Source organism: Lissotriton helveticus, chromosome 2_1 (genome assembly GCF_964261635.1).
Source record: "Lissotriton helveticus chromosome 2_1, aLisHel1.1, whole genome shotgun sequence".
NCBI classification, from domain to species: domain Eukaryota; kingdom Metazoa; phylum Chordata; class Amphibia; order Caudata; family Salamandridae; genus Lissotriton; species Lissotriton helveticus.
This window is the reverse complement of record NC_136059.1, coordinates 538,690,813-538,711,741: the sequence shown is the minus strand read 5'-3', so window position 1 is coordinate 538,711,741 and position 20,929 is coordinate 538,690,813. Positions and strand designations below refer to the sequence as shown.

At 48.6% G+C, this 20,929-nt stretch overlaps 1 protein-coding gene across 1 annotated transcript in view; it reads left to right on the top strand.

Moving 5' to 3' along the window:
- Positions 1 to 20,929, top strand: part of CMYA5 (cardiomyopathy associated 5) — a 427,063-nt gene that overhangs the window by 312,602 nt on the left and 93,532 nt on the right. The window contains exon 9 of the mRNA XM_078675202.1: positions 13,250 to 13,397. Within this exon, the coding sequence (XP_078531328.1) occupies positions 13,250 to 13,397 (148 nt within the window). The remainder of the gene's footprint in view (positions 1 to 13,249; positions 13,398 to 20,929) is intronic.

Genomic DNA, 20,929 nt, shown 5'->3' with positions numbered 1-20,929 from the left:
TTGGCAGTGCACAACATTTTACAAAACACGTGAACATGTCTGAAGAGTTATAAACCACTATTAAATTCAATGGTAGGATTTTGCTCCTGCACGGGAGACAAGTGGCATACTTACAGCAGATTAAGACACAGTCATGTATTATCTGTTTTGAGGCATGTGCATGTTAAAATGTATCTATACATTGACATATGACATGCTTTAGTGCCTGGCTCAGTAGTACAGGTGCATAGAATAAAAACTTGAAAAATGTAACAAAGAAATTCTAGAACAAAAATAATATTATACTATATAATACATTTTTGTTAATAATTATAGGACAGTAATCTATAAATATAGGTACATATTAAAAATACAGTAAACTATAAATAATCATGGTCATTAAAGTAAAAAAACAAATTTTTCCTCCTTAATGCTTATTTAAAATTACTTTCTTGGGTCGTGGCCAAGATGGCAGCGAAGTAAGACGTCTTACTCGGTCTCTCCATCGCCGCTTTCTTTATAGCGTTGTTTGTAGCCCTGCGGAGCTCCCGGTGCGAGGTCCACAGCCGCTGCCGGGAGTCCGGAGACCGCCTGGAAGACTTCTGTGTGGCGAGAGGCGACTTGGAAGCAACGAGAGCAGCCGGCGGGACGCGGCCTTTCAACGGCGCGCGACCGGGGTGTTGCGTCCTGTGTTGACGGACTCTACTTCCGGCGAGCCACTACCGGAGTCCCCGGTGCGCTGGGCCTGAGTCAGAAGGGCCCAGGTGGAGCGCTGCCTGCCTGACACTGCGTCGCCGTGCTACGGCTGGCCTGGAGGCTCGCCCGTGTCTCCCCGGCCCGCGAGTGGTGCGGTCGGGCGATACTGCCCAAATTACCACCGGAGTTGCCTGAGGTGGAGCCCGAGGAGCCGGGTAAGCGGTGGCCGCGGAGGGAGCGGGACAGGCTCGGGGGCACCACGCTGCACGTCTGCGGGGCACGGCTACGCCCTGGAAGAGAGACCTGCCTGTCCACGTGCCCCGTGCATGGTGAGCGACTGGCGCTTACACCGCTGACGGGGGCGGCCTTGCGGTGAGCAAAGCCTGCGCTTCCAACGCGCCATACCTCGGTGGTCCCCCGGACTGCGTGCCACCCCGGGCCCTGCCTGCGACAGAAGTCCCTGGGCCTCCATTTGGGTACCTCCCGCCCGAATTTGTGCCGAGACGTCCCGGCCTAACGGCGGAGACGGGGAGCCGGAAGGCCTGAAGATAGCCTGAGGATAGGGCGCGGCTTCATTGGCGAGAGGCCCCAGACGAGCCTGGCCCCGTGACTGCGGCGCTCGAACGGAGGTGACCACCGCACGGAACAGCCCCCGGGTACCGCGACTCAACTGCGCCTGAAGCGCTCCAGACGTGCGGAGGTGACGGCGCACTGCCTCTTGCCGTGGGGCACAGACAACTGCCTGGGGGCCCTGGCGGTGAAGAGGTATCATGGCGTCGACCAGGCCTAAGAAGGACAAGCCCCCAAAGGACGGGGCTCCGAAGAGCCCGCCGCTGCGGCCGGCGCCAGTGGCCGACAAGCACCATGGTCCGGACGACAATGACGCCCCTGCCACCAAAGCGTTTATGCGGGAGCTTTTTACGGCCATACAGGCCGATATCCAGGAATTGCGGACTCAGCTGGCCTCTGATCTGAGGGAGGTGAGAAGGGACGTTGACACCATTGGGGACAGAGTCGCAACGCTGGAGGAGCACGACCTGGGGACGGTCGAAGATATCCACCAGCTTCAACAGGATGTCTTGCGCCTCACGGAGCAAAACCTAGCTCTGCAGGCTCACGCAGAGGATCTGGAGAATAGATCCAGACGCAACAACATCAGGATCAGAGCTGTCCCATGGAAAGGAGAGGGGACGAACCTGCGGGAATATGTCAATAGCCTCTTTCGCCACGTCCTGCAGGAGGAAGACCTTGGTAAGATTCAGATGGATAGAGTCCATAGAGTCGGCCTCCCGCGTGGATCCAACGCACCTCCCCCGGACATCCTGGTGTGCGTCCATGATTTTCAACTTAAGGAGCGGATTCTGAAGAAAGCGCGAGAGCACACTCCTCTTCTGTTCCGCGACCATCGCCCAGTGCTGTACCAAGACCTTGCGGCATCCACCCTGGCCAAGCGGAGAGTCTTTCGGCCGATCACCACCTTCCTACGCGAACAAGAGGTCCCCTACTCCTGGGGTCATCCCTTTCGACTGGTCTTCAAGTGGACGGGCAAGCTGATCCAAGTGCGTTCCCTGGAGGCGGTGCGTGAACTGTTGGGGTTGGAGGATGGGGGGGCCCAGGCGGAGGCCTCACCCTCCCCGTCACGGCGACGACGTCACTCTGCAGAGTGGCAGACAGTGGGCAAACCAACGAAACCCTCAGGTCCGGATCTATCCTTTAGCCTGAAGGAGAGAGGGGCGGCTGTGGCCTCTGTGGCAAAGGTGACGGAGACTCCAGATGGGTCCTGATCTCTGTCTCTGGACACTTGATCTCTGCAGGACGATTGCTGGTGTCGGAGGGACCCGACGTATGGACTTTGATGGGTAATGAAGCGCCACGTTCTCCGAACTTACTGTCCTGTATCAGGATCTGGGTGGCTGGTGGGATTAAGTCCATGCCCCCAGCCCTTTGGACTTTTGTGACGGACTATTGTTCCCTCCTCTTGTCTACTATACGGGAGGGTGCTGTCATGTTGTTGGGGGGGTTGGTTCAGGGGTGGTTCCTGGGGGGAGGGGGGATGGGAAGTTGGGTTGGGGGGGCTTGGGAGGGGAAGGGTACTTCGCATCAGCCGTTCAATACCTACACTCCGAACCTACTTGCTCTGCTGTCCAGTTATAATGCTCTCAGCCTTTGTGGAGATGTCAGTACTTCACTCTCACGATGGGGAAGGATCTGAAAATTGTTAGTCTGAATGTACGGGGTCTCAACAGCCCGGTTAAGCGTGCTGCGATTTTGTCACTATTGAAGGGGGCGGAGAGTGATATATGTCTGCTGCAAGAAACACATCTCCTCACCAAGGATACCAAAAGAATGAGAGATAGACGTTTCCCTATTCAAATATGGTCCTCGTGCGCTACAAAGAAACAGGGGGTGGCGATATTGATTAGCGCAAAAGCTCATTGCAAGATTCTGTCTCAGGTGGTGGATATCAAGGGACGATTCCTAGCTGTCCAGATCCAATGGGGCGACACGCGCCTTACCGTGGGCTCCCTCTATGCTCCCAATACACAGCAGGAGCCCTTCCTGACCTCGGCTCTTGCGGATGCTTTAGCTTCTCCCTACCCCTGGGTGCTGGTTGGGGGTGACTTGAACTTAGTTATGGACTCGTCCCTTGATAGGTCAGAAGCGCGCTCGCATCAAGCTGGGGCCCTGTTCAAAGGAGGTCTGATGTGGCTACAGGAGGGGGGGCTCCACGATGTTTGGCGTTCACTGCACCCGTTAGAGCGCGATTATACATATTACTCTGCGGCCCACAAGACCTATGCGCTCCTAGATCACTTCCTTGCTTCTGCTTCCATGATGCCCCAGCTTTCCTCTGCAGAAATTGCCCTGCGCTCTTTATCTGATCACGCTCTTATCTCGGTGCGGGTAGCAGGGGGCAGCGGCTTGCGATCCTCTGGGGGCTGGCGTCTGCGCGACTCTCTCCTCAATTCCGCCTCAGTGGTGGAGCGCCTGCGTGACACGATCACACATTACCTCGCTACCAACGATGTGGACGGCATGTCGCTGAGCTCGGTCTGGGAAGCGCTTAAATTAGTGGTGAGGGGCGACTGTATTGCGGTCTCGGCGTCCCTGGCCAAACTACGCAAAGAGAAACGGGAGGAGCTTGAGCGGGATGTGCAGGGGTTGGAGGCGATCCACAAGCGAACCGGGGCGCAACGGGTCTGGAGGGAGCTTAAGACGAAGAGGCGCATGCTCAAGCATTTGGACCTTGATCGCGCCGAGCACGCACTCTTGCGCTTGCGCCACAAGTTCTATCTTAGCGGTGATAAAGGGGGTACGATGCTGGCGCACCGTTTGAGGGCCCGCACGCAACAGGCCGCCATACGGGCCATTAGGGATGCGCAGGCGGTAGAACAGACTGCGGATGACCGCATAGCGGCGATCTTCCAGCACTTTTATCATACGCTGTATACATGTGAGCCCCCCGAACCGGGCCGGGTCCAGGCCTACCTGGCGACCTGCGGAATCACGCCCCTCTTCCGGAGTTCTACGGAATCTCTTGATGCGGACATACGCATTGAAGAGGTGATCTCTGCTATTTCGCGCTTGAAGACGGCTAAGTCGCCGGGGCCGGATGGCTTCTCGGCCACTTTCTACAAAAAGTTTTGTGGAGTGTTGGCGCCCTTCTTAACGCACCTCTTCAATTCCTTCAGGGAAACAGGGAAGGTGACTCCCTCCATGGCCGAGGCGGTCATCACGGTCATCCCCAAAGCGGGTAAGGATGCCAAGGAGTGCGGCTTGTACCGCCCCATCTCGCTCCTCAATATCAATATGAAATTGTTCTCAGGTATCCTGGCCGCACGCCTTAGCCCGCTCATGGACGGAATCATTGAGCACGATCAGGTAGGATTCGTCCCTACGCGTCAGGGTGTGAGAACACCAAGAGACTCCTACATCTGATGGACTCGGTGCACCGCTCCCGCACGCAGGCCCTCTTCCTCTCCATAGACGGCGAGAAGGCGTTTGACCGAGTCGACTGGTCATACCTGTTCGCAGTCCTGAAAGCCTTTGGGCTGGGAGACACATATGTCAACTGGGTGCGCTGCCTCTATGACTCCCCTAGAGCAGCGGTTAGGACTAATGGCTGCCGAGCGGAACATTTCCCCATCACGCGCGGGACGCGACAGGGTTGCCCCCTGTCGCCCTTGCTCTTCGCGCTATATATGGAGCCATTTGCCCAACGCCTACGGGACAATGCGGCCATACATTGGATCCGTTTTGGCGCTGAAGAGCACAAAGTGAGCCTGTACGCTGACGACGTGATTCTGTCGCTCACCCAACCTCATTCTTCCCTTCGGCACCTCTCCCACGAGCTCCGGGAGTTCGGAGTCGTGGCCGGCTTCAAGGGCAACTTCCTCAAATCCCAAATCCTCAACCTCTCAGTGCCGGCGGTGGAGGTCCGAGATCTTCAGAGGGACTTTGACTTTCAGTGGGTCCACACGGACATCCCCTACTTGGGAGTACGTGTGGCGCCCACGATTTTGCAGACTGTTTCCCTCAATTACAGGCTCCTGCTCGAACAAATGGCTAAATCCGTGTCGGAGTGGTCCTGACTGCAGCTGGCCTGGTTCGGCCGACTGGCAGCGATAAAGATGACGATCCTCCCGCGCATCCTCTATCTCTTTCAGATGTTGCCCTTGCGCCCCCCGCCGGGAGCACTGAAGAAACTGGTTGTGGAACCATAAGCGGCCCCGGGTGGCATTTTCCCTGGCTCTTGCCCCCCGCGACGAGGGTGGACTGGGCCTCCCCTGCGTGGAAGCTTACTACCAGGCTTCTTGCCTGCGCTTTATCCTCGAATGGAACAGACCAATGTCCAGCAAACACTGGCTATTCATGGACCAGACAGTGGCGGGTTGCAACCTCTGACGCGAACTGTGGCTCCCACGTAAACACAGGGCGTGGGGCTTATACTCCTCGCCGATCACCTCCCCATTGATGGACGCTTGGAATCGGCTGGCGTACAGGCGGGGGTGGACCACCTTTCCGTCACCTATGACGCCGATCGTGGACAACCCTGAGTTTCCCCCGGGATGCACCTCTCCGGTGTTTCACCGCTGGGGGGAGCTGGGTTGCAAAAGGGTGGGCCATCTCTTCCATCTAGAGGGGCTGATTCCGTTCTCCTCTCTCCGCCGAGAATATTATGCGTTGCAGGATTCCGATGCCTTTCCTTACTCTCAGGTCGCTCATTGGGTTACACTGCCTCCTAACATTGCGGGCATGTCCCGCCCCATGACGAAACTAGAGCGCTGGGTTGTCTGCAAGAAAGATGATCGCAGGATTGTTTCTGACCTCTACGCCCTAATTACTGCGCGTCCACATGCACAGCGCACCAAGGCGCAGGTCCGATGGGAGACGGAGTTGGGCCGCCCGCTGACGCACAAAGAGTGGGACAAAGTACACTATCGCGCACACCACACTGCTTCTAATGTGGCTGGGGCCGAATCGGCCTACAAAATGGTCTCCTATTGGTATCACACGCCGGCTAGGATCCACGCGTGGGACCCCAAATGTCCGAGTCTCTGTTGGCGGGGCACCCTGACTCATCTGCTTTGGCACTGCCCCAAGCTGGTGCGTTACTGGCGGGTGGTGCTGGATGACATAGACAACGCTTTTGGTATTACATTTCCCAGGGCCCCAGAGCATGTGCTGCTAGGCCTCCCTCACCCTAAAGCGTTTCCCTTACGCTCCCTGCGAGGTAGGCAGATAGCCCTAGCTCTATTGGCCGCGCGCCTAGTCATCCTCGCGCAGTGGCGTTCACCTGCCGCCCCCGACCCGAGAGATTGGATTAGGCGGTTGTGGTTGTTGTTGGGTATGGAGCGGCTCTCTCTCTGTGTGGATGGCAAGGGGGAGACGTATGCAGAGCTATGGGAACCATTCATACATTTGCTGTCGCGCGATCTGCGGGAGGTGACATGCCCCAAGTTCCTGCAAATTTTGCAGCTTATCCTGTTGGAACCAGCGCAGGCGAGCTCATAGAGGGATTGGAGTTGCTTTATGAGAGCGAGGACTTGATTGGAGACAGGGGCGAAAACTTGAGCATGGCTGATGCGGAGTGGGGAGGGGGGAGGGAGGGCCCAGGGGAGGAGGGAGTTGGTGGGGGTGGGTAGGTCTTTGTTTTCTTGTTAGTGTTTGTTTTTCCTTTTCTACAAAATGCAGTACCAGCACGAGACTTGGTTGCGCCACCTGGCCGACAGTCCATCCTCGCCGGGTCGCCCTCCGGGATGTAGACCCCATGGCTGTGTTTCAGTGTTGTCAGGCTACGCTCTGCCGGCCGGTGGATATAGGCAGCCCAGCTGTGTTCAATGATATGTCGCTGCTTAATAAAAAAAGTTTGATTCTAAAATTACTTTCTTGAAAGTTGTACAACATGCAAAGTAAACAGTACGGTTTCCATGATAACAGAGTACACGCTTCATTGACATATATTCCACTATAGAGGCTGAGCTTAGCCGCGTGGCTCAGATTCGGATGGAGCTACAAGTCTAACAGCATTTTAATCTATTGAGGTGGCACTTATGGCTTTAAACATAACAATTTCCTTCAACCTCCCTCCAAGCATGTCATTACCAGTTTCAACAGTCTCATGACTCTCGTTTAGCTTGTAGAGCTAGGTAGGTACTAAAGGGGCTCCAGATATCCTTGGGGCGTGATTTAGCTAGTATTAGTTTCCAGAATGCTTTTGGCTACTCCTGGAAAAAAGACACATCTTTCAACCATTAGTTTGTGCATGGGCTGGTGCATCGTCCCCAGGACATTACCACTCTCCTCTTGGCCAAAAGCAGCATCATTGCTGCAAGCAGTCCCTCCTTCTTGCTTGGTTTCAGTCAGGTGGTCTTGTAGAGTGTGACCGATCGAGCCCTATGAAGTTTGTTGAGTGCTTATCATACTGTCTGTTTCCTGCCTGCCTACCTATTTTAGGAATCTGTATGATTCTTACATGATCTACACAGAAGGATCAGTCTGGGAGGACAAAATCTTTCAATGTCTTAGCACCTTCAGAGTTCTGTCTGACATGTTGTTGCATAGCTTGGTAGGATTTTCAATCACATTTGGAACTGAGGAGATGTGCTAGCCAGCAATCTTTCCCAATCTGCTATCTGACAGACAATATTGGGATTGAATTCACAAATAATGAATTAAACACACAAGGAAGGGCCTGAGGAGGTTTTAAGACCTGCAGGGGACGACTCCCCTCTATCACACTTCAAAAACACCAGATAGACCCCTGGATCGGATATGAGAAAGAGTGCTGGAGTATCCCTTTTACAGGATGGTTCCCCTCACCCACCCGTAGGTGGCATGCTTCATCATAGGGTAATCTTCTCACATTAAGAACCTGGTGGTAATGTGGGCCACAACCCCCTCTCTGAGAGGGAGGAGCTCAGGGATGTTTTTCAGTGTCAGAAAAGAGGTATACTAAAACCTACAGGAGAGCAAGTTGTGGTGAAGGGAATAAATGAAAAGTGTTTGTGAGCTAAAACCAATTCTGCAGAGCGCCGAGTGGGGACTCGCACTGTTCTATGACTGATTGAATAATCCCCAGCCATAGCTCTTAGTTTTAATCCTAACCTTTAAACGCGCCATGAAAGTTAGTCTTGGCGCTCCGCAGCGTTAGTTTTAACTCACACACACTTTTCATTTATTCCCTTCATCAGACCTTGCTGTTCTATACCTTGCTGTTTTAGGATACCTCTTTTCTGACACAGAAAAACATTGCTGAGCTCCTCCCTCTCAGAGAGGGGGTTGTAGCCCACATTACCACCAGGTTTGTAATGCGAGGTTGCCCTATAATGAAGCATGTCACCTTTAGGAAATTAGAGGAACAGAATCTTTACCAGAGAAACTGTAACTCTTCACATGCAAGCTATTAACTTATGTAGGCCTTTCCCATTCTTCTCAGTTGGCATATTTTTGGGGAATTAGAAATCTGTTGTGCGTCCTTTCCTCTTCCCCATTTCTCAATCTCTCTTCCTTCCTTGCTCTTGGAAACTTAGATAATTGAAGCTGCCTGGACTGCTCTAGTATGTAATCTTTTAGCATTCTACATCATCCCTCTTATATTCTACTTCTTGCATACCAGGTTCCATACCAAGTCCTTTTTCTTGAACCACCTCTCTTTCAAGCATGTTTAGATTGCGGGTGGGTGTTTTGGGAGCTACTTACAGAATCTCACGTATTCTTTTCGTTTAAAGAGTTTTTCTGCTGATAACAAGCGTTTATCAACCACGCCATACAGAGTAGAAAAAGTAATTGTTATTTTTGGGGTAATTTTTTTATAGAAATTGTGTCTGCCTCAGCCAAACTGAGTGGTCTGGCGACGCACTGCTTCCTGGAGGCTCGTGCCTCACTGGAAAAACAAGCATTTGCAATGCAATAGGTCTCACATTTGCAAGAGTTTGAGCTATTGGCATTGTAAATGACAATGCCTTTTTTTATGTGTTTTGAAAACCTGAAAGCAGTGCGTAAACACACACTTAGACACATAAATAAAAGGTATTGTCTTTTACAGTGCCAATAGCTTAGCCTCTCTCAAATGCGAGACCTATTGCATTGCAAATGCTTGTTGTTACTGGGGCCAGTTTTGCACCTCTCCAAAATAGAGCTTGCGTCTGCATCTTACAGACATTTTGTCCTTGTCATTCTTGATGTTATCTAGAAATTAATGGGCTTCTTCCATCCGAGAAAACACATACGTTTTGTTCCCCCTGTACCACTCTTGAAAAAGCCATAGACAAAGAGAGAACCAAATAGCGTAGTTCAGCGTTCCTTTCGAGTTTACAGCGGTTTCTTCCTCCCGGCATATGTCCTATTACAAAGGTCTGGGAAAAGGAGTATGCGCAGAATGTTTTAGGGTTGCGATGCTTTTCATCAATAACTCATGCAAATGAGCACTGCATAAGGTGACTATAACTGTGTCACCGATTGGTGATTCTCAGGCACCAGGGGATGTGGGGAGTATTGGATATTTCTTCAAAAGCATTATACACTAGCCACAGTTTTAAATAAAAATGGGCTGTATAAATATAATTGAATAATGTTTCAAAATGAAATATGAGATCCCTGTGCTTAACATGACCAAATGAGCTGCACATTAGAGAAGTATCAAGACCTGTGTTGTCATGGAAAATTAGTATGCATGTTTGTGGATGAGAGAAAATGTGATTTTATCAGAATTTACATTTTGTTTCCCTTGAAGCCTGTGTTAAAGACATTTAGGATCTACTGCCGGGTCATATAATAGCAATATCAGTCCCCGCAGCGTCTGCAGCTTCCAGTCCTCGGGATGGTATCTAGGGCCTCTGTCCCTTTTTCCTGCCCCTTCATACCCCCCCTTTAATTTAGTAGGATGTGCACTTACCCTCCTTCTCGCCTGCTCCTTTAGGTTGAAAGAAGTATTGTGCAATTCCATTTTTTATGCTTTTCTGCCATCTCGAAGCACATTGCCCGCGGTCCCTTTCTTTTGACACAGCCAGAGCCTCTACTGTGGCTGCTATAATGTGTGACACCTCCCTGAGAGACTTCAGCACCACTTACTTGTCCCTGAAGGAAGTGTGTGCCACGAGTTGGCGCCCTTCCTAGCTACACCAGCCTCCTCACAGAAAACTTAAAATGGGCCCCAATCTCCGCTGGGTCCTGCCACACACCTGCATGGCCTGCCTCTGTCAGCACCGTGGCCGGCACCACCCTCGTCACTCGCCACCCACAGGGATATATGTCCCTTTTCCCGCCGAACCACACTGCTACAGGCGTGCAGTTCTCCCCTGCTCTTGCCTGACCAGCACAGCCTGCAGCAACCCTGGTTCTAACACTTGGCCCCGGCCCCCGTCACCAATGGCAGCGCGTGCGGAGTACAGAGATGGGCGGACATGTTTGCTGCCCACTGCCCAGCGACAACAGAACTATTTAAGGAGCCCTGGAGTTTGGAGCAATACAATATAGTGGTGCCAGTGCTGCGGTACAGACAGTATCTGAGCTTTCCTTCATTTAACATGATGTTTTTTATTTTATTTTTTTATAATGCAAGCTTAGGCAGGGCAGAAGGTGGAAGTTCCTCACAGTGTTTGTTGGCAGGCATTAACTTGTTAAGTAGTGCACGTCACCAGTGAACCCAGATTCCGGTTGACGTTGTCAGTTTCAGTCTGACGATAAAAAGCGATACTTTTTTCTTGGACACTAAAACACAGTATTTCAGGATGCAGCAAAGTGACTTCTGAGAAACAGACTTTGAGGCAATAACAGGAAACTTTATTTTTTTCTAAGAACAGAAACAACCTCGCTGTGTCGTTTTGCTGCACAGCAGTGCTGTGGTAATTTGCTACTGAAAGACGCTTGCTGTACTCTTTGTAAAAGTGGAAGTCTTGTGAGTGACGCACGATTTTCCCGGCAGGTGACGCATATTCGAGTGCACATTGGGCTACGCCTCATGTTTTGTTTCCACGTTTTACCACCTATAAACGCGCTGGGGCAACTTTTGAAGGTTCATGACATTTTACTACATTAGAATGTGAATTTGTTTATTTATGTTTCAGTTGGGCATCTGTGCAAAGTTATATTGCCGACAAAGAAGGTTTTTAGGATACAATTTGCCCTCGGGCTGAACTACCAGGGACATAGTGTTCAGACCGGTTTGAGCTCACGAGCACAGACCGGTGTGGCATGCAGATTTAACAGGGATAGGCTTCAGGCCTGCCTCCTGCTGTAACCTGGGTAGGCGCAGGCCGGTCAGAACCTCTGCGGAGCCTGACTCAACAAGGTGACACGAGTTTTCTTCTGTGATTGCCAGGTGCTACAAGTATTAATAAACATGATGGATGGAGTTAGACTTGGGCATCCGATCAAATGTCATAAAACATGTCCATTTTAGTCATGAAAATAACTATTAACGTAAGATCCTACTAACCACTAACAGTCAGGCGCGCAATACCCATTGGGCCCACGGGGCTTCAGCCCCCTCCGTCGTGTGTGTCAGCCCGGCGGAGACAGCTTCACGGGCTGGCGACTGTTTAATTGCAGCCGCACCGAGTACTTAACAGGTCTTTAAAAGACCATTAATTGTAAATGAGGCTTTTGTTGTGTGTTCACCCCTTCTTACAGCCACTCTGTCCGTGGTTGGAAGAATTAGCCCCCCCCCCAAAATATTTTCCAGCCCCCCCCCGAAATTTGGCTCTAGTTCCCCAACTGCAAATGTAGCCTCATCTGACCACCCCTTCTACTCCTCACCAGTAATCTTGGGCTCTTCCTTAATAAATTAGCATAAGTAAACAACGTTCCCTAGCGTGCAAACCCCTCCAGGGAGATCCACTTGACTTCTGTCTCGCATTTCCCTACCTGATCCGTCCTTGGATATCTTGTGACCCAAACATTCTGTACACACTGAATGCAAGCAGTGCAGTAGGCGCGGCGCTGCGGGTGGCCCTTACACACGCCGCAGCTCTTTAGCAACTGCAGGTCGGGGCCCTCGGAGCACCGCTCCCTGGGGGACCCTGCTGAAGCTGTCTGTGCCATGCTTCCTGTTAAGTCTGCATTGCACCCGCCTCTGTCTTGAGTTTGCTAGGGATCCCCTTAATACTGGGAATGGCGGGAAAGAACAAAAGATCCGCAGCTTAACGGTTACAGCAACACATTGTACCCACATTACACTAGGAGGAGAAGTCCTGTGCATGCGCTCACTGACACCTGATGCGCATTACCCAACGTGACAGCGAGCGCAATATCGCGTTAAAAACAAAAGCGACAACGCGTTGTGTCTCTAGAAACAGTCCAATCCATGACGTGGAATGGGCGTGGCCCGTGGCTTTGTCAAAGAGTTTTCTTAATGGGAGGTGGAAGTAGAATAAGCATGACCCCTTATCACGCGTGTGCTGTATGGCTCATCACAGAGTTTTAACAAGCCTTAGGAAAAGTGAAAGCGCGCCATGCGTTCACGCGGGGACAGGAGATGTGCACGCGTACGGAGAGCACATCTCCTGTCCCCCTTCAGAGGAGATGCCAGAGAGAAGACGCCATGCGCGCGCACATGGCCTGTCTGTGCGCGCACATGGTTTGTCTCCCTTCGCTAAGGAAAGCCACAACAATAGACTCACCAAGGCGATGCAGCGCATGCGCTGTGTTCGCTAGGCAAGACCTAAAAAGGAAACTATTAAACTGATGGGTGCTGTTCCAACAATGGCTCAGTGTGGTATTTGGTGCCGGACAGACACAACACAATAGCAGCAGGGGTTTGAAACCGAAACTATATTGCAGGGAACTCGAGCTAGTTTGAGGAGCCTGCAGGTGTTAGGCCCGACTCTCTCTAAATTGGGTGGCCAGCAGTGTGCCTGTTCAAGAGGTGCTCACACCTCATAACCTGCTAGGATTTGTACTGTGTAGATGAATTGAAGATGTTCTTGTGGAATCATTGAAGCAATGCATTCATTTCAAGAAACGTGCAGTTTTGTGGGTGCATGGTTGTGTTTTTGTTTAACAATTGTGTTTGTGTTTTTTTTATTAGACTCAGTAGTGCTTAGTGTGTCTTTGATGCAATACTGTATTACAGCTCCTTCCACGCCTGTGATTAAGGCTGAAGATTGTACAGTGTGCTGGGATACTGCCACCATCCGATGGACCACAACCTATCCTGACGCAAAGGAGTCTTTCACACTGGAATGCTGCAAACAACACTCACCAGAAGGAGAAGGTCTGAGGTAAAACGTCACCTTCAGAATTCTTCCTAAAATGTGGCTGATGTCTGGGTGGTGAACCTTGCTCTGTGCAAAAATGGTATGGCCTTGCTTAGAATTGGTTAAAAAGAATCAGGGGCCTCTATTTTTTAGTGTTCCATTGCATTGAGTGAGTTCCTGGTTTCTCAGGGCTGCAGGAGATGTAGGGCTGAGCAGTGAGGCTGTGCTAGTTCTGGTGGGTGTCTGTACAGCATTTACTTGTTTGTAGCTCGAATTATATGCAGTAAAGGACTCTAAACATGCCTGCTTGGGTCCAGCCACCCATTAAATTATTCAAGAAGAGTCTCTGTCTCTCTCTGTCGCACACCCTGTCTTCCCAGTACATAACAGCCATGAGATGCTTCTAGGCACCCTGTACAGAAAACCCGAGACTGTTACACGCATCGAGCCAGACCTGTACCTATAGAGGAGAAAACAAACCATCTCTGGCACTCCCCTAGCATTCCTACTGCCTAAAACGAATCATATGAACCAAAAACACATTCATATACATGCATGCATCTTTCTTCTCTAGTAACCTGATACGTGACATTGCAATACTCAATTTTGCCGAACTGTAACAAATTGGGATTGGTAAAGCCCGTTTCAACTTGTGAATTCTGTCACATGAGATGCAACTCTGAAATAACACTAGATCTATTGCCCACATATGTGAAAAATATCCCATATAACAGAATGGCATGTCCCTCTTACCAGGATAAGATATCGTCACATCATTAATTAAACGTATGTCCCTAAACCACACAATAAGATCAATGCAGAGTGAAACTGCTTTCACTGGTGGATACATTTCCATTCATAAACCGCCCTAAGAGCATTGTATGCATGTGTTTTAGGAAACTATCACAATAATTGTCCTTTATTACCCATAGCAGACCCCACATATGAGCAAATGAAATGTTTTTGGTTATACAGGAAATTCATCTATATGAATATGACATTGGACCACAAGAGCCACGAAAATACCATCACACTATTTACCCTTATTCCTCATATAGGAGCTATTGCAGCAATAGATTTTACCACATATAGCCTGCAATTTCCCTATATCAGCCCTGAAATCGACACATACACTCCATTAATTAACCATACATGAGCCTTGAAATGGCCTAATTATTACCACGTGATCACTGCATGAAGCAGCATTAGAATTCCTCCCGAGTCATAAAATTGTAGATTGAATTGAAATGCTATTGTAATAGAACAGTGGTAATGGGTGGTAATAGGGAGATGCTGCAGGCAAACAAAAGATTTGGTGGATGATAATGACGCTTGCCGAGTGACAGAGGGCCATGCCATGAGAACTTGCATAGATCAATACATTAATCAGGTGTTGTGCAAATAGAAAAACTACAGCAAAGACACAGAGGAACTAAAGCGTGAGTAGGTTTAAAGACAAAACCTTGAGAACATAGAATTTGAAAGAATGTTTTAAGGGGGAGCCAACCAAGGGCGATGCCTGCAATTGAGACTGGGAACAGCGTTTACAACGCAACTTTTACAACGCAGTACCTTTACCACGCAACTTTTACAGCGCAAGTCGTTACAACGACTTGCGCTGGGGGCGCTCTAGGATAGGGAATAGTTAATTTACTATCCAAAACCTTCCCTACTATCCACGGGGACTGGAGTTGGAATAGTAAATTAAACTATTCACTATCCAGCACCCCCCAACGCAAGTCGTTGTAACGACTTGCGTTGTGAAAGTTGCGTAGTAAAGGCATGCGTTGTAAAAGCATGCGTGGTAATGACATACATCCAATTGAGACACGTTGAGCAGAGGGAAGTGAGAAGAAAAGGAAGATGGCCATGATGGATCGTTATGTGTAGTTGATCCGACTAGTGACCCATGTGAAACGATATGCAAGACAAGAGAAAATCATGAGTTCAATGATGTGGAGCTGTAAAGAATATGATTCCACTCTTGGAAAGATTGAGGGGTGCTACTGCATGAGTTCTACATCCCATAACAGTGGAAAGTTGTGATATGTCACATATTAAAACTTAAGTATTACAAATACAATACAAGTCTCCCTCTTCCATACCCTCCTGATCTGATGAGTATGTTACCAAATATGAGTTGACATGTTGAAGTCATAAAGTGTATTAAACAGGTTGTATATGGGTGACTTACCCATTTTAGAGATCTGGAACAATTTGGTCCTTTAATAATGTCCTGTTTTCTCCTATATGTGCCCCTGCAAAGGATGTTTTGCTTTACTTGTGTTTTTATGCACTCTTACATAATCCTGTCTTACACATATTTCTCTCTACAGCAGGTTTTTGTGACAGTTCCTCTTTAAAAGGCCACGCTCTTCATGGGTCCATTGGACCTGGCCAAGTACTGCCCAATCCAACTTTAGCTTTTATGCCCACAATTTGGAATACATTGGTTGTATTACACATTAGGGAATCATGGATGTTATTCATTATATTTTCCAGTCTGGATTTGTTCTGGATATTCTATTTTGTCCTCCAACAGACCGGACCTGATTACTTATGGGGCCAAATTAGGCCCAGCAGTTAAAATACTGATTGGCCCTTTGCTTTTCCTTTAACCCCTTGCGTACTCGTGACGGAACCATTCCGTCACGAGCCACGGTGGGGCTGTGCTGGTGACGGAATGGTTCCATCACGGCCCGGCCGCCGCGCCTGCGTGGCGCTGATTTCGCGCTTGTGCGGCGCTTTCTATTGAGCGGGCGGGGCCGTGACGGAACCATTCCGTCACAAGCACAGCGCCATCACAGCTCGTGACGGAATGGTTCCGTCACGAGCATGGCGGCGCCGCGCGGCCCCCCTGCCCCCTAGCCCCGCGGCGGAATTACCGCCACGGCCAAGGGGTTAACCGAGTAGATCATTACGTTCTCAGGACCATGCTGCAGTTTGTGTTGGTGTGGGAAGGGAATTTCTCTTGCAGTGGTCTACAGTTGTTTACCTCTGCCTTAAGTGCCTGACTGCATGTGAACTTGGTATTCTGACTTTTTTTGGGCCAAGGCATCATACAAATCAAACCGGAAGCAGACGCCTAGGCCTGTTACTGACTGCGTAAGGTCTAGGGCTTGTCCTGAATAGGTGCATCAACTGTGCCATCATAGTTGACAGTGGACTACATTCCCTGTTCTATGCGTAAATATAAAGTGGTGGTGGCAGCTTACCGTGCTTTGAGAATATTTCATGTAACACCTTTTCATTGCTTTCATGGAGAGAATGTGGCCTACTGTTTTCCTCTTGTGTGTAGTTTTGCCGTTATGTGAAACCCCGAACCTTGCAATGGCATCCTGTGCTCTTGTTGAGGGAGTATGCATGCACAGTGAGCCTGTAAAATGGGTCCTATGGCTAGGCCTATATATGAGTCTGAGTACTGAAGCCAGTGGGTTCCATTTTGGATGCCCCTTGTTGTAGCATAGATAGAACAAGGAACAGAGGTTCCTAGTTAAAGGAATATACAGAACTTGTGTGTAGTCAAATTACAGTTTTAATCAAGTAAACAATTAAAGCCACAAACATTGCGCATCGAGTGCCCGTGCTAAACAAAGTGCTTGGTGCTCCTTCATAAGTGACACATGCATGTGATAAACGTGATCTTCTTGTGAGTTAAAATAACAAGAACAAGACAGCCCATCGTAACAAATTATATATTTAAAAGAGAGCCTGTGGTATAATTAGTTGACGGTATTTCAATCCTCAACAAATACCATAATCATCATCAGCACACTTACATCTATCATGAGCCCAAGACCATATTATCAGACATTGAAAATAGAAAGCAAAGTGAGTAAAACAAAATAATTAAAAACATGCAGTCCAGGTTCAAATAAGGGGGAAAGTTGGTGAGCTCCAATGAAACGCCTGAAATAATCTCCCCATCTGCGGAGAAATAATTTTTCTGAATAGCCTGTGAATGGTAGTGATAGCAAGAAAGGAATTGTAGGGGCCAGGATACTACCAAAAATCAGGAATTATACGCCCAACCAACAGTGTTACCTCAAGTTCCAAAATGGGCAGAAGAAGCCAGAAACCAGGAACCGGTTGCTTGGGACTGTTGTGAGTGCCTGTGTGTGGAATCACCATCACTCAGACAGAGGCTAGGCCGGACTGAAACAGGCAACAGGAGCAATTAAGTCCCGTTATCCAAAGCAGTAGCAATATGTGATGACTACAACAATAAAATGGCGGCGGCAATGTTGCAAGTGTGATAGAGGAAAGAAAATAGAGAAAAGACTACAGCCCATTCTGGAGGATGACTGACAGGTTGGGAGGAATTGGGAAACCAGGAAGGGCCTATTTAGTGGCCATATTGGAGGTATCTGTGGAGTGTTAAGGAATGAAGAAAGATATAAATACACAAATAGGAGGGCTCAGAGTAGAAGAGAGGGAAATAGGAACAGCACAAGGGTGCAATGAAGAATTTAAGACCTACATTAGTTATTTGCATACCCTGTAAAATGTAGAAAGCTATCCACATAAGTACAATACTCCAACCACAATAAATATATACAGACGACAGCTGCAGTCATAGTAAAGAAACTGCAGAGTATGTTATGCCGCGAACCTTCTGTGAGCATGAGTCTCTAGATCAATGCTGTCCAGTCGTCATGCTGGCCGAGTCCAGAATTCAGTGTGTCCTATTTGAGTATCCATTGCAGATCCTCTTGATTCTAGAGATGTTCAAGATTTCCTCTGCTTTCTGGTATCAATATTGTGTGAATCACCAACCATTTCTGATCATCTTCAGAGTGACCCAAATCAATAAAGTGAGCAACCAATGGAGCAGTGATGATCTTGCATCTGATCCTATTCCAATGTTGAAAAATTCTGATTTTCACTTTTTACGTAGTCTGGCCAATATAAAGTAGGGAGCATGGGCCGAGTATGGCATATATAACATTAACGGTTTTGCATTTCGAGAATGTTTGCAAGTGTCCTGCAATGTTGTCTTAATAGAGAATTGACAAACACTGCAACCACTACATTTATAAAGGCCAATGACAGGGGAAATGCCCAGTGATCAGTAAGGGTCATCATGGATTTCATAATGAGAATGGCAGTGCAAATCACAGATCATCTGGTTCGCGCTGCCATACCCAAAATGCAGGTTCGAGGCTGCTTTAGATTCATCCACCACTGAAACAACAATTTGGGTATCATCAGCATGTGACATAAGTGATACCCCAGACCTTTTTTTCTTTGTAGAAAAGGTAACAGTAACACAAACTGATATTTCACAGCGGTGCTGTCAGCTCCCTAAAACATGGTGTCCTGTCAAAGATACATGGCCAAAGGTCTACTTATAACAGCTATAGTCTATCCTGTTATCTGACCTTGCGCAAATATGTCGGAATAGTACTTCCCTGGGGACATCAGTCACTTTGACTAAGGCAAGAATATGGTATCATTTTCATTTCACCTTGAGTACAGCTTTACATGAAAGTTTTTAATCTTTCTATGTCTTTAAACTTGAGTCTACCAATTTAATCTTTCAAGTGAAAAATACCCTTATGATTATGTTTAGCCTTTAAGGCATTTAGACAATTACGTGTGAGCTGTATCCCTTGGTTTATATACCTTCCATCACTTAGAGAGTCATTCCAATTCGTTCACTGGCAGGCTGTTCAACTTACCCCTCATTTTTGTCCCTGCCCCAGGTCAATATCAGATCCTGGATGCTTATGTCTCTTCTCAGCCACCACCAGCTCAGACTACTGCTTGTTTTGTTGCAGATCCCAATTTCTGTTATGTGCAAGAACAAGAGCCAATAATCTTCCTCTCACTGCCATCTTCAGAGCATCACATAATACTGCCCTAGAACTTTAGGGTCTGTCATTGAATTCTAGATATTCTTTGATAGTCTTTCATACCTCAGCCCTGTAAACTGCACGTTGCAATACATATTTCCCCAATCTCCACCTCCTGTTCCTTGGTTCCTCGTGTATTCCATAAACTAAAATGTGACTGCAGCATGGGCAGATATTGGGATCAAACCAATACCAACACTGTTGCAGCTCTCATCAGATCCTTAGTTAGAAATCTCATATCTGTTCCAGAATATGTATGGTTGTGAAAAAAGTTAGCCCTTGACGTAGCGCTCTCCATATATCAACTGGACCCAGGTCTTTCATGCCCCTACTCAGGTCCTCCGATGCCAACTTTGATGTCCTGCGACCCAAATCTAGATTGGTCCATGTCCTCATCCATTACCTCACTAAAATCTCTGGCTAATGACCCCCTTTACAAAATCAAGTTTCCTACGCAACACTTTGTAGTGGATTTGTTTTTGCACCTGGCTCGTGACATGCATCGCTACTACTGTTATGGTTTCTAGCCCTTTACCATCACATACCCACTCCATGTCAATAATTAATTCCCAAACATTTATTCCTAGTGCATTTTGAGATAACATTGCTGTATGTCTTGCTGGGAGCCAAGATATGTTTGTGTGAACAACCCCTGACATGAAGTGATAAGACCTTGAATGGTGGGGTTCCATCCCCTTTCCACGCACGAAAGGGGAAAACACTAATGCAAGGTGCAGAGATCCCCACTCTGTAGACGAGGCATTGATTTAAGGAGCAGGCCCTTCCCTGGTGGTAGAGCTGATCTGTGGGGAAGCAGGCCTTATGCTGGAGGCTGGAGAGGTGGCAGGGAGGAAGGGTTGTCTGATCTCCGTAGCTGAGGGCCTTAGTAGGAGGTGCGTGATCTAGACATATGGCACCAATATGAGGGTGCAGCTGGCGTAGCTTGATCTATAGACAGATAGCTCTATTTGAGAGGAAGCCTGGTTTAAGAGGCAGCACAAATCTCGGGATAAAGGTGTCCCCAATTGAGGATGGTGCAGCTTAATCTAGATAGAAGAAGCCTTAACCCTGGGGTCATTTGAACAAGTGGAGAGGGATCAGAGTTGCAGATATAGTGTCAAGTACAGAGATATATCTTTCAAGGCACCTTGGGACGGAAATATTTTAAACACATTTTTGTGCACTATTGTGTGAAAGAATATGAAAATGAAGGAGTATAAATGTAATCACATATGGGCTAACTTCGATTAATGCAGTTTATGGTCTGGGATACCGGGGGCGGACAGAATATCTGATTCCAACCGGTATCCCTACACCAAAATTTGACCATTATGTGGTTAATGAGCCCAGAATGGGGAATGGCCCACAAAGTCGGTTTTATTGGGTCCTTTTCCACCTATATTCTTCTTCTAGGTCTTTTCTTGTGCAAGCGACAACCTGCTTCAAGCAGGTTGTAAATTGAGGTGGGGACTGTTGTAGAGTATTGGTATTTATTATATCCGTTGAGGCAGTCATGGGTCGAGGGAGTGTTTGTAGCTCCCCCCTGTTGTGCAGCAAGTGGGCGAGCCATGCCTACATCACTGGGGGCGAATATTTGCATTGTTCAGCATTCTGTCCATCATTTGTCCTTTTGCTTTGGTCGCTCTAAGTGGGAAAGGTATGCCGAGTCGTGGGTCCCGTGCTCACTGCACCACTGGATTC